This window comes from Sinocyclocheilus anshuiensis, unplaced genomic scaffold, assembly GCF_001515605.1.
Source record: "Sinocyclocheilus anshuiensis isolate Anshui unplaced genomic scaffold, SAMN03320099.WGS_v1.1 scaffold1031, whole genome shotgun sequence".
Lineage (NCBI taxonomy): Eukaryota > Metazoa > Chordata > Actinopteri > Cypriniformes > Cyprinidae > Sinocyclocheilus > Sinocyclocheilus anshuiensis.
The window spans coordinates 29118-42198 of NW_015542633.1; the positions used below are offsets into that span (position 1 = coordinate 29118).

Genomic DNA, 13081 nt, shown 5'->3' on the forward strand with positions numbered 1-13081 from the left:
ATTTTTTAAACATATAGCTAGCTGATGGTACCTGCAGAGGAGCTGATGCTGATCTCTGATGTCTTTCTCTCAGGAACACTGCGCTTCGATCTCCCATAATCACCTGGTCACGGGCCGCTGGAACGATGAGAACTGTGACCACGAGCGAGGATGGGTGTGCTCTATGAAGAAATGTACTGACATCTTCACTTGTGTCTTCATTCTAAATGTAGCTATATAAACACTCTAGAAACAGGGCTGGGAATCACATGATAAGAGTTTACGTTACCAGTTACCAGAATTGTTTGACCTTTCAAAAGATGACCCTTAACTCTGAGATAGCTTGAAGTTTAACCCAACTCTAACCCGTTTTCCGCAGCGAGCAGCATTCCGGTCCCGCCGCCCACCAGCACCCCGTGTCCATCCGGATACATCACTTGGTACAGCAGCTGCTATAAGCTGGTTTCAGAGCCCAAAAGCTGGGAGGAGGCTCAGCAGACCTGTGTGAAGGAGGGAGGGAACCTGGCCAGTGTGGACATGAGCTATGACCAGGCCTTCATATCTGGAGCTGTGCAGCAGGGCGAGACGGACGCCTGGATCGGACTCCGCCGACTGGTACTTCCTCACAGTTTAATGAGCATAACTAATGTGAAAGGAGACATATTATGCCCCTTTTTACAATATGTAATATAAGTCTCTGGTGTCCCCAGAATGTGTTTGTGAAGTTTCTGCTCAAAATACCCCACATATCCTTTATTACATCATTTTGAAAATGCCTATTTTGAGTGGAAGCAGAAACACACAGTTTTTCGGGCCTGTCTCTTTAAATGCAAATGAGCTGCTGCTCCCCGCCCCCTTTTCCAGAATAGAGCTGCATCATTACAACTCGGACCTGCTAAAAACATCTGTTTTGGTTCTGATTATCATGTTTATCGTGCTGAAATCATGCGTTTTAAACCTGGCATTAGAGCTGCTACACCGCTGTCGCTTGCGAAAACACAATAATGGCGCCGTGGGTGTAAACTTACAGATTAAGGGGCAGTAATATTATAATGAGATCCCTTTGCCACGTCACCAAGGGACCGAAATCAGACGCGCTCGTTTTCTCAGACGCTTGCAGAAAAAGGCTTTCCAAAACAAAGTTACAGGGTTAATCTTTTTCACGTTTCCTTGGTTGGTAGATGCACCGGGGACCTGATTATAGCACTTACAACCTGGAAGTGTCAGATTTTCATGATATGTCACCTTTAAACAGAACTCAAGCCTTGCTCCTCTTCTGCAGGCTGGCAGCGATTCGTACAAATGGTCCGACGGCTGGCCGGTGTTCTTCACGCACTGGGGCCCGGGGGAACCGACTGATCACGAGGGAGAAGGGTGCGTCAGCATGCATGCTCCCTCGCGCTTCATCCAGGGCACCTGGAACGACACGGCCTGCGCCGCCACCAAGCCCTACATCTGCAAAATCACTAAAGGTAAAGCTGACCAAGCCACGGACAAGCATCAAGCGCTTCATATCAGTTACAAACGCCTGTCTCCAATCTCTCTGCAGAAAAGCCGCCGTCGACGCCGGCTCCTGGAGACGGGAAGTGTTTGCCGGGCTGGTGGCCATACGGACGGTACTGCTACTTCACATATAACGGAAAAGTGGGTTACTCGTGGCCAGAGGCGAGACACATCTGCCAAGAGGTGAACGGAGGCGAATTAGCCTCGATTCATAGCCGAGCCGAGGTGGAGTTCATCAGGAACATCAACTACACCAAGTACCACTACGTCTGGATCGGCCTCACCAGAGACCGCTCATGTACGCAGATGATCCCTCTGTCCCTCATCCATCGCCTGCAGGCCTTTCGTGTGATTTCAGATCAGATTTGCTGATCATGTGCTGATTGTGGTTGTAGATGGATGGGGCTGGACGGATCTGACATCTCTGGGCTTCACAAACTGGGCTCCTGGAGAACCCAACGAAGCCATTCACGATGGCGACGTGGGGAAAGAGAACTGCGTGGAGATGTATCATGACGGCACGTGGAACGACAACAACTGTGTGCAGAAGAGAGGCTTCGTGTGTCGACACCGGCAGTGTAGGTTCACCTCATTCACACTCCGTCCCGCTTGACTCTCAAACAGTGCTCCAGCCGGCACCAGGTCATTAGTTAATGTTTAGTGAGTGAACAGCGGGGACAGCTCTGGATCTAACACCTTTAGATAGACAGCTCATATCTCAACTCACAACACTCCAGATCTGGCTGAGAACTGATTCCACATTGTCTGAACCTGCTTCTAATAGCATGTTCTTGTTTTCAGATTACGTGACTGATGATAATGGGATCGTCATCCCAACTGACCCGTCACCGAGTGAGTTTATAAAATGATTTTACTGACACACACTAGTGTTCATGTGCTGTTGTGACTGATGCTGTTGTTTGTGACGCAGTGGACGGAGGTCTGATCGCGGGGGCCGTTATCGGAGCGATCGCCTGCGCAGCGCTGATCCTGGCTGTGATGTACTACATCTTTAGTGTGAAGGGCGTAAAACCTGGAGATATCAGCTTCTTCAAACACGAAACCAAGAATATTGATGTGGTAAGTTTTGTGATAGTCTCATTTTTCCCCAATGTGACCCACCATGTTGTGCGAGTTTAACCTGAATAAGAGAAAACTGCTTGATGTGTGTTCAACGTGTTTGATGCCAGCAAAGAGTATAGACATTTTTTCTGCATTTAAACTTTTTTTACAATCTGTTAACAGCCTGCGTTCACCAACCCGAACTTCGCTGGAGAATCTGACACATGAAGCGTGTGGGATTCATCTGCTTCTGTACAGGAACTAAAGCACTGAAATATGTTCAATCAGCACTGAAACTGAATCATACAAGCGTCGTCCTACAGATTATTTTTATTTGTTTTCTTGTTCACATTTTGTAAATTGTTTTTAATTATGCACAAATGCATTGTTGCGGTAATGTTTATTGTCTGTACAGTTGTTTCTTGAAATGATTTTAAAATAAATATATTTACTAAACCGCATTAGAAATTAGCTTTTTGCGCGTTAAAGCGTGTCTTCTGTTTGGCAGCACACAAACCACTGCATCTTTAGAAAAGATTTCAGAAAACACAGACACAAACTTCACAAGACTCTGAACATACATGCGCTCACGTGACCAAAACCTGAACACAAAGGAGATCTGATGAAACACTGACACTGAAAACATCTCCAACTGCCCAACATCAGTTCAAAAAGATTTGGAAAGTTTAAAAATGATAATTTTGTGCAGTCTGGAAATGTAGGAGCCAGTAATAACAGTAGAATAATGAACATGGCAATCAAGAAAACTTCACAACAGACACATCTCACGATCGTAAATGATCTCTCACAATGATCTTGTTTAATGAATTAACGGCCATCAGGAAGCGCTATAAAGTACAGAGCAACGAAACATTTTTAAGAGATCCTTCATCCCACTGTCAGTTGATTTATTAAATAATTGTCGATATTAGTTTTTTTTGTTCTGTTTATATGTGAATAAGCTGTGCGTGTTATCAATCAATCATTTTTATTTCGGTCCTCACAGACAACTTTTCACAAAATAAATAAATAATTACCGAAAAAGGTGTAGGCTGAAGCCTTGCTTATGCCTACCCTTTTTACACCCTTTTTATATCACCTGCGAGGCACCAAATAAAGTGAGAACAAATAATAAAGATTTAATTCAATTCATATCCAAATGGATCAGGTCACAACTCAGTCACACAAAAAAAACTAATAAGGCATGAAAACTACACACTCGCTTTTTTTTCTTTTCAAACTCAATGTGACGCACAAAACCACTTTCAAAGAAGATTTGGCAATCAACAACCAAATCAGACTTTTGCCCTTTATGAGTTTGATAAGGTTGTAGAAAACCAACCACATCATGGGATATAAAATAAATACAAATAGTTTCATATTGATATTCCATTTTGACAGTATTTTAATCTTCCAAAGTTCACAAAAAGTAAAAAAATCATCAATTGGGTGTCAATCAACTTCTGCTGCTCTGGACCCAAGATTAGGAAAGAAAGGAAATACTGATGGACAGGAAATACTTAGTGCTCTATTTAAAAAGTGCCAAAGGATTTGACCAATGAGGCGTCGCTATCGTGAAGAACAAGCAGCTTGACCAATCGACAGGCTCAGTGTTCTGAAAATCAATTCTGCACTTGGTCATAAACGATATAATAAATATCTGCTAATGCAAATAAATACAATAATGCCTCCCTGTTCCAAAAAAAAATTAAGAAATTTAACCAACAATATTCTCATAATATCCAGATCAAGATTAAAGTGAGACAATCTTGAGGAAAAACTCCAGAGGTCAGGCCCATCAGCTGTACATACAAACTGCAGTGTCAGTTTCTGTGACTGTCACTGTTTCTCAGATGGGTCAAAGGTCACATGGCCATATAAAAACTAGAAATGAAAAATATTTGCACTGTAATCACACTCTATTTAGTGTTTGTTTGAGTTGATCAGATCTAAAGGCACTTCCTTCACTGACAGTCTGTGTGTGTGTGTGAGAGTGCGTGCATGCGTGAGTGTGTGTGTGTGTGTGAGAGAGTGTGTGTGTGTGTGCGCGTGACTGCGCGTGTGAGTGCGTGTGAGTGAGTGAGTGAGAGTGTGTGTGTGTGTGTATGCGAGTGAGTGAGTGAGTGAGTGAGTGTGTGTGTGTGTGTGTGTGTGTGTGTGAGTGAGAGTGAGAGTGTGTGTGTGTGTGTGTGTGTATGCGTGTGTGTGTGTGTGTGTGAGTGAGTGAGTGAGAGTGTGTGTGTGTGTGTATGCGAGTGAGTGAGTGAGTGAGTGAGTGTGTGTGTGTGTGTGTGTGTGTGTGTGAGTGAGAGTGAGAGTGTGTGTGTGTGTGTGTGTGTGTGCGCGTGCGTGCGTGTGTGTGAGAGAGTGTGGGGGTGTGTATCTCATGTGACGCTCTGAAGGCCGCTGGAGCTGCTGCTGGTTGAGTGAAGCATCAGCGCGTGTTCTGCGTGTCGAGTCTGATCCAGTGCAGGCCGTGTCGTGTGTATCGCACTAATGCACTCATGGAGGAGGTCAGACTCAGAAGACCAACAGCTGAATCCAGCTCTGGCAGCAAACCTGCAAAACCACAACCACTGTGTTCACTAAACAGGAAAAGTCAAGAACAATCCACACACACTCAACTCATTCACTTTTAAATGAGTATAAAAGATCTACAATAAAATGTCTTAAACTCTGCGATTAATATTTGCCATTCAACCCGTAAAAACATAACACTCAACTCAGCATCTGTTTTGTTTTCCAATTCCTAATGTAGCTCTGCTAATGTCTGCTCCCCACATCATATGGTTTGTGTGCCCAAACCAGCTCCACAAAGACAGAGTTTCTTTCTTTCTTTTTAAATAAAAGTAATCATTTTAATACTTATTTCTCATGATAATGAAAATAAACTTGAAAAAAGGGGAAAACTGAACTGACAGCTAAGAGATATTAAATGTTTAAAATCAAATGTGTATCATGTTCAGAGAATCTCACTGAATGTGTGTGTCATTTTAATGGCAGCACTGAAACACATCCTATTTATCAAATCTCATCTGACTGATGGTTTATATCATCTCTGAATGTAAACGATCCTATCGCACAGCTCTAAACTCATCAATGTGACCAGAAGACATTACGAGATTACAAATATTAACCACATGATTTTCTGTGAAGCTGCTTTGAAACAATGTATTAAGAAAATCACTACAAATAAAACTGATTTGACTTGACATGAAGCGAGTATGAAAGAGTGAGTTAAATAAAGCTCTTATAGTGAAGTATTTTAATGGACTGATGGCACGACTAACCCTGAACCTATTTTGAACAGAGCTTCTCATCTTCATCATCAGCTCTGCTTCCTCTGACCTACCGCTGCCTCTGAGAGCGATCTCGTCCGCCTGCTCCCACGTCTCGTGAGCGCTCAGGAAGAGTGTCGTGATGCTGACGTACGCCGCTGCCACCTGCTGGATGGGCTGAGGAATGACCAGAGACGAGACGGCACTCCTGTGAAGGGGACAAACACAGCCTGTGAGGAGCACGAAGAGCACCGTTCTGAATCAGTGCAATGCGATGAGATGAGGACGCTCACTTGGACACAGACGGAGATGCAGACCACGACAAGCTCTGAAAATAAACACAAGACCATGAGGCTGATGTCAAACTGTCTGAATCAGTGTGAGAATAAACTGCACAACGCTGCCGATCACACACTTTGAAATGATCTGTGAGCGTCCGCGAGTATTTGAGCGCCGCATCTCGTCTGTAGCGGAACATGGCCATCTGCAGCAGAGACTGGCATCGCATGCTGTGGGACAAACACACGTCACACCTGTACAGGTTTACGTCTCAATCTCTGCGGTGTCAGTTCTCACCACAGGACGCAGAAATCTCTCTCGTGGGCGGCGGCTGACGGATCCGTGTAGCTCTTCAGCTTGAGAATAAACCTGAACAGACATCATCATGAGCCAGTCGCAAGCTTCACTAGCGACACACTGAACACGTGGAGCGGTTCTCACCTGATCAGGTCCACCGTCTCCGAGAACATGGTGTAGGCAGATTTGGGCGTCTGTGGCTCCGTCTCCATGGCGACGCCGCTCTCCGCGAACGACAGTGCAGCCTCCAGATAGCACAGCGCTTTAGCCATCTTATCCGGCTGAGGAACACAGAAACACGGTCAGATCGAGCGTGGAGCTCACCACACAGCACTGCATCAGAGTCAACGAAAGGCTTGATAAACACCGTAGCATCTGCTTTGTGCTTCAGCTTTTTGGCTTCCTTCAAATGATCTTCCACTGAGAGTTTCCTGGGAATCAGAGGTCAGAGGTCAATCACAGAAACACTATGCGCGTGACGGAGCCTAGAAGACACTCGATGTTTATGTTTAGGCTGACATTCATCACTCGTATCACATCGCTCTATGATAAAGCACTGTGTGATTCAGTGTAAAGCTGCAGTGAAGTCATGTGGGCTGTGTGAATGAGCCTGCGGTGCACGACACACACCTGCGATCAGGCGGCAGCAGTGCTCGTGGACACGCTTTCTCCGGGAGCTCCTTGCGGCTCTTGCAGGTTTTCTGTGTAATAAAAAGAGTTATTTACACCAGAGAGGAAATCCCAAAAGCACTTAGAAATAAGGATGTCTGCAGTACCTTCCCATGAGTTGGCTTCCTTCAAATGATCTTCCACTGAGAGTTTCCTGGGAATCAGAGGTCAGAGGTCAATCACAGAAACACTATGCGCGTGACGGAGCCTAGAAGACACTCGATGTTTATGTTTAGGCTGACATTCATCACTCGTATCACATCGCTCTATGATAAAGCACTGTGTGATTCAGTGTAAAGCTGCAGTGAAGTCATGTGGGCTGTGTGAATGAGCCTGCGGTGCACGACACACACCTGCGATCAGGCGGCAGCAGTGCTCGTGGACACGCTTTCTCCGGGAGCTCCTTGCGGCTCTTGCAGGTTTTCTGTGTAATAAAAAGAGTTATTTACACCAGAGAGGAAATCCCAAAAGCACTTAGAAATAAGGATGTCTGCAGTACCTTCCCATGAGTCTCTGCTTTCTTCTGCTTGTCGTCAGGAGCCGCGGCTGAGCGACGCTCGCGTCCCGAGTCTTTGTGTGGCTCCTGAAGACCACCTGACCTGTGTTTCACACTCTTCTTCTTCATCATCATGTCACTGTTCCTCACGGCTCTGATGGAAACAAGTGAAGAGCGTTCCGAGCGCGTGATCGGCTTCATCAGACAGAGACTCTCAGGTACTTTCCACTCAGCATCAGAAAAGTACTGGACGCTTACGTCACATTAATGACTGTCTGAAAGTCACTGCAGTAGCTCACAATAAATGACACTAGATATTTTGTAAGGAAAGATGCACAAACACACTTTACAAACGTTAGTTTCTGGCTGGTGGATCATGTTGATACACCTTTAGTTTTCAAAATAATCATCCAAGAGTGACATATAAGCACAGACATCCCATCATCATCATCATCATCATAACATTTATATTATATGTTTCTATTTATACGGGAAAAAAATCTTAAATGACCCTGTATTAAATGTATTTTGGAGACGTGGAAAGCAAGTATGTAAAACACGTCAGGCTCTGATTGGCTGTGTGTTTCTGTGACTCACTCTGATTGGTGGAGGCTTTGCTGAGAGGAGGAAGACTGTTTTCCCTCTTTGTCTAGTTTCTGTTTCTTCTTTGAAGACTTTTCATCCCTCTCCATCTGCAAACACACACACACACACACACACAACACACACACACACTCACAACTCAAAATATGTCACATAAATAAAATCAGGTGAACATCTGATTCTGAATGAATTTCAAGATATTCTGAAATGGTTGATGCAAATTCATAAGTACTGCTCAGCAACAGTTAGTTAACCAGTTAGTCAGGCAGGGTTAAGGGTCAGAGCTCACCGCTCTCTTGCGTCCTGGCGCGCTGTTGCTCTCTGCGAGAGGTGGAGCTGATCTGGGCTCCCGAGGGATTCTGGAGAGCAGATTCAGCTCTATCTTCACCAGCAGCGGCTCATGTGTTTCTTTCCTGTCTGTTTGTTTGCTGATGTTGTTGTCTGTTGTCGTTCTCTTCTGCTCTGGGTGATGTGCCGTTTTCTTTCTCTTGTGTTTCGCTCTGTGTGTGGATGTGTTTTCAGCACGCTGGGAAATCTCCATGCCAGTGCTTTCTAACAGCAGATCCTCACACCTGTTCTTGCTCCCCACAGTCTGTCTGTGATCGGACGCTTTGCCGCCATCAGTCGGGTCACTATGGCAACTCTGTGAACCAGTCCTTTCAGAGGAATCATGGCAGTTTGGCCTGATGACATCACATGCGCTCCTAGGGTCCTGCTGGTGATCCCTCCTTTCTAACCATCGTCCTAACTGCCAGTCACTCTCTTTCTGTGGCTAAACACACACACACACACAGGTACACACTCACACACATGTACACACACAGGTACACACACACGTACACACACAGGTACGTACACACACACACACACATTAGGATGGTGAGAAATTGAGGATGAGGATGCTTGTTCTTTCTCATCCTGACAATAATAAGTTTTATACAAGATGCTCCTGTTTCTCATTTACATTCATATTAATGTGCATGTGTGTGTGTGTGTGTGTATGTACCTGTGTGTGTGTGTGTGTGTGTGTGTGTGTGTGTGTGTACCTGTATTGTACACACACACACACACACACAGCATGTAATCACCTTCATGTGAACTAGAGACAAAGATCTGATCTGATCTGATACTCACTGAGATTCCCGCTGAACTTTGTCTGATGATTCATCAGCTTCTAGTGAAGAATAACACAACAAATTAAAGGCACATAAACAGACTTCCACAATACACATACACACACACACACACACACACACAAACACACACTTACTGAGAGTCGGGAATCCATGTGTCTCCTGTCAAAGCAGTTACAAGAATGAATGTTCAAAAAAGAATGAGCTCAAGAATGAGTTCAAATGCTAGTGTTTCAGTGACCAACTAAACCATTTATTCTGATCTAACCTCATTAGTGGAGGAGAACTTAGGCGGCTCGTCTGTGGTTGGCGTGCAAATGGTCGTCAGTAGTGGAGGCCATGAGGTCATTTCCTGTGTGTGAGAGAGACACTGAACTCCTGCGGCTTTCCTATCAATCGAGACTGTCCCAAACTCAACTGACCTGCAGAATGTCCCCCACCCGCGCTCCAGACACAATCTGCAGACGGACAGAGAGAGAATGTGGCCTTGTTTAACATTTGGATGATGAAACACACAGGGTCAGTTTCGCTCTCACTGTAATAACGTCTGCGGATAAACACTCACATCAGCAGACTGCAGAGCGGGAAGGTTTGGTTTGCTGCTCTCCTTCAGGTCCTGTAAGTGCTCATAAGACTCCAATGAGGCCTTCAGTTCGGGAGAACCGCTGGTCACCTGATCCTGACCGACCGTCGGCCTCACATATGCTGTGGGTTTCTTGGCGTTGGCCAGTTTACCGTGCAAATTCAGCGGGAGCACGTGAGTCAGCGGAGGCGGGCCGCTGTCCGAGTCACTGGACTGTAGAGGGGACAGTGGCTCCACCGGGGCCGGTAAACTGTCCCAGCTCTCACCTGAAGGAGGGCCGGAGTCTGAAGCGGCTCTGGAGCGATCCGTGCGTCCCAACTGCTCGTCCACGTGAGGGAAGTGCGCAGGATGCTCATTAAGCGCAGGACAAAGTTCCTCAGGTCCGTCATATCCTTCCTCATAATTACCCAGCATCCTCTGGATGAGACTGGACAGCTCATCATCTTTGATTCTCTGCAAAGTAAATCAGACAAAGGAATAAGTGGCTTTATGCTCCGTGATACTGCAGCACTCACATCTAGGGTTAGCGGCTCAGGCGTCTTTGATTATGAGACGTCAAGCTCCCAAAGCACTGACACACAAGACATCTATGTTTACTAACATACACCAACCCATCCGGTATGACAGTACACCGATATATAATGTGAATATAATGAATCATAGTAAGTTTCAGCGTACAGCTGTGGCGTCCTGTGATCTTCCAAGTGAACACACAGAGTAGTGAACACACACCCGGAGCAGTGGAGCAGTTGGGGGTTCGGTTCTTGCTCAAGGGTCTCTCCTCAGTCGTGGTATTGGGCGTGGAAGAGAGTAGAGGTCTGCATTCGCAATCCGACCAGATTTTTTGCGCCACGGGATTAAATTCCAGAATAAAACGTGGTAGCGGTCGTTAACTCTGGTGTAATTTGAACGGGAGCGGGCGGTCTAACAATATCCCGTTCCCAACGTCCATTCAGAACAGCATATCTGCGCTTTATTCTTATCGACCACCGGTACAGCTTGCGCTCAGGACTGTTATGCACGCGCTGCACGCATGCTTTAAACGTCACGCGTTTTATTTGCGTGGTCTGTGCGCAGCATGTGCATAACGATGCTCAGAGCAGGCTGTACCTGTGGTAAATATACGGCCCTCAGACAGAACAGGCAGGTTGTCGATGAGTGACAGCAGAATAAGGATGGAGCAAAGTGTGGATGCGCTGTCCTTGAAGGATGTTCAACTCAGTTTTGTTTATATTTTGCTTAGCCTATCATTTTAAATGAAAGATGTTTTATTCATGTACTTTTCTCTGCGACACTTTTCCTACTGTGTTAACAGAAAAATGTCAAACGAATTTTGACAAGACTAATAAAAATAGCTAATAGGCTATTTTTGTACAACCTACATTTATATATATTTTTTCTCTCTGCACTTTTTCCTATTGTGTTGTAAATGTTAAACGAATTGTATCCTGACAAGACGAATAAAAATAAGAAATACAATTTTTGTACAACATTTTTATTTTCTCTGACACTTTTTTCTGTGTTGCATAACATTTTTAAGACGAATTTTGTGTCTTAAGATAATTCATATAAATTCAAGTCAAAGTCAATAAATTCAAGACTCTTGACAAGACAATAAAATAACATACAATTTTAGCCTATCTCTCTTTCTTTCAGTAGCAGAAATTTAAATGTGAGATTCTGGAAACGAGATCTAAATTTAGCGGGAACGGTCAGGTCGGGAATAAAATTATTCCAAGCGGACAGCGGGTGAACAAAGAGTAAATATATAGCGGGAGCGGAATATAACCTTGCGGGAGCGGGACTAAAAAAATAGTCCCGCGCAGACCTCTAGAAGAGAGCGCTATTATTCACTCGCCCCACCTACAATTCCTGCCGGACCTGAGACTTGAACCCACGACCTTTGGGTTACAAGTCCGACTCTCTAACCATTAGGCCAGTAGGACTATACGTTATTTGGATATTTAGTCAAAACAATCTGTTAAAACTGAGTTTGTTGCAAAGAACTGAATAAAAATAATATATTGATATTTAATATTAATATATTTTCTGTCCAATTTTATTATACTATTTAAGAAAATAATACATAATTATTAAAAAGCATTTTCAGTTTCAGTTTCGGTTTTTGGCCAAGTGCATCCAGAATTTTCGGTTTCGGCCCAGAATCTTCCTTTTGGTGGATCCCTAATTTATACGCCTCTGCACGGCGTCACGCTGGACATGTTCATAGTAGAACAATTCACATGAAGAATCGTCACGCAAACAGAGAACAGGATTTAACATCTGCTCAATGTGCTCATCAGACTGAATCTAGTCCAGCTTATGTAGTCATCGAGAGTTTGAGCTCATATAGTGACTGTCAAACACACACTTCACTTCTCTCACCAAAGACCTTGAGAACACAAACACACTCTGAGTTTCACATCATCACATGATGATCACACTCACACACACACCCCAACACACACACACACACACACTCGCTCTCACACACACACACACACACACACGCACACACTCTCACTCACACACACACACGCACACTCTCTCACTCTCACACAACCACACGCACACTCTCTCACTCACTCACAAACACACGCACACTCTCTCACTCTCACACAAACACACGCACACTCTCACTCACGCACACACACACACACACTCTCTCACACACACACACACACACTCTCACTCTCACGCATGGTGTATTTTTATTTGTTTTGTTAATAAAAGTTCTATGTTTTATATATAGGCTAATGTGAGTTTGACGTTGTATTTTGTTGTTGCATTCAAGCAATTGACGCCAAACTGCCTTTAATTCAAAAGTGAACGCAAAATGCGCACGCCGCTTTTACAAGCTATTTAAAAGCGAAGGAAAGAGAGAAAAAGAGGGAACGCCCCGCCCCCGCAGTGATACCAGTATTACCGGTGTTTAGTGTTGTCACGGTTCCAATACCAGTGAAAATCCACGGTTCTCGGTACCAATTTCGGTACCAAAGCAAAACACAAAAGCATGCTAATTGAACATTGACTACTTTCATTGATTTTATTTGTTAGATAACATGACCTAATAATAAACAATAGTTATTTATTCCAGCAATTCTTCTTCTTATGGTTAATTTCAAAGTTTAATCTGTTAAAATTATTTAATGCACAATGAACAAACATGAATGATCAAGTGTTTGTATTAAATAACATT

General features: G+C 44.4%; 2 protein-coding genes and 1 pseudogene across 3 annotated transcripts in view; 1 reads left to right on the top strand and 2 right to left on the bottom strand.

Annotated features, from left to right (window-relative positions):
• LOC107694510 (macrophage mannose receptor 1) overlaps window positions 1-2867 on the top strand; it is a 23114-nt gene extending 20247 nt beyond the window's left edge. Inside the window, 8 exon segments of the mRNA XM_074187037.1 lie at window positions 74-173; window positions 359-594; window positions 1262-1451; window positions 1529-1780; window positions 1878-2060; window positions 2284-2334; window positions 2414-2562; window positions 2728-2867. Coding sequence (XP_074043138.1) covers window positions 74-173; window positions 359-594; window positions 1262-1451; window positions 1529-1780; window positions 1878-2060; window positions 2284-2334; window positions 2414-2562; window positions 2728-2772 — 1206 coding nt within the window. The 3' untranslated portion in view covers window positions 2773-2867.
• Window positions 2868-4851: 1984 nt separating this feature from the next.
• Window positions 4852-8935, bottom strand: LOC107694527 (AF4/FMR2 family member 4-like; annotated as a pseudogene).
• A 337-nt stretch (window positions 8936-9272) lies between these two features.
• Window positions 9273-13081, bottom strand: part of LOC107694525 (AF4/FMR2 family member 4-like) — a 6575-nt gene continuing 2766 nt past the window's right edge. For both annotated transcript variants that reach the window (XM_016494224.1, XM_016494225.1), the window contains exons 3-7: window positions 9865-10335; window positions 9722-9757; window positions 9568-9651; window positions 9437-9461; window positions 9273-9340 (exon numbers count right to left, since the gene is read on the bottom strand). In XM_016494224.1, the coding sequence (XP_016349710.1) occupies window positions 9297-9340; window positions 9437-9461; window positions 9568-9651; window positions 9722-9757; window positions 9865-10335 (660 nt within the window). In that variant the 3' untranslated portion in view covers window positions 9273-9296. The remainder of the gene's footprint in view (window positions 9341-9436; window positions 9462-9567; window positions 9652-9721; window positions 9758-9864; window positions 10336-13081) is intronic.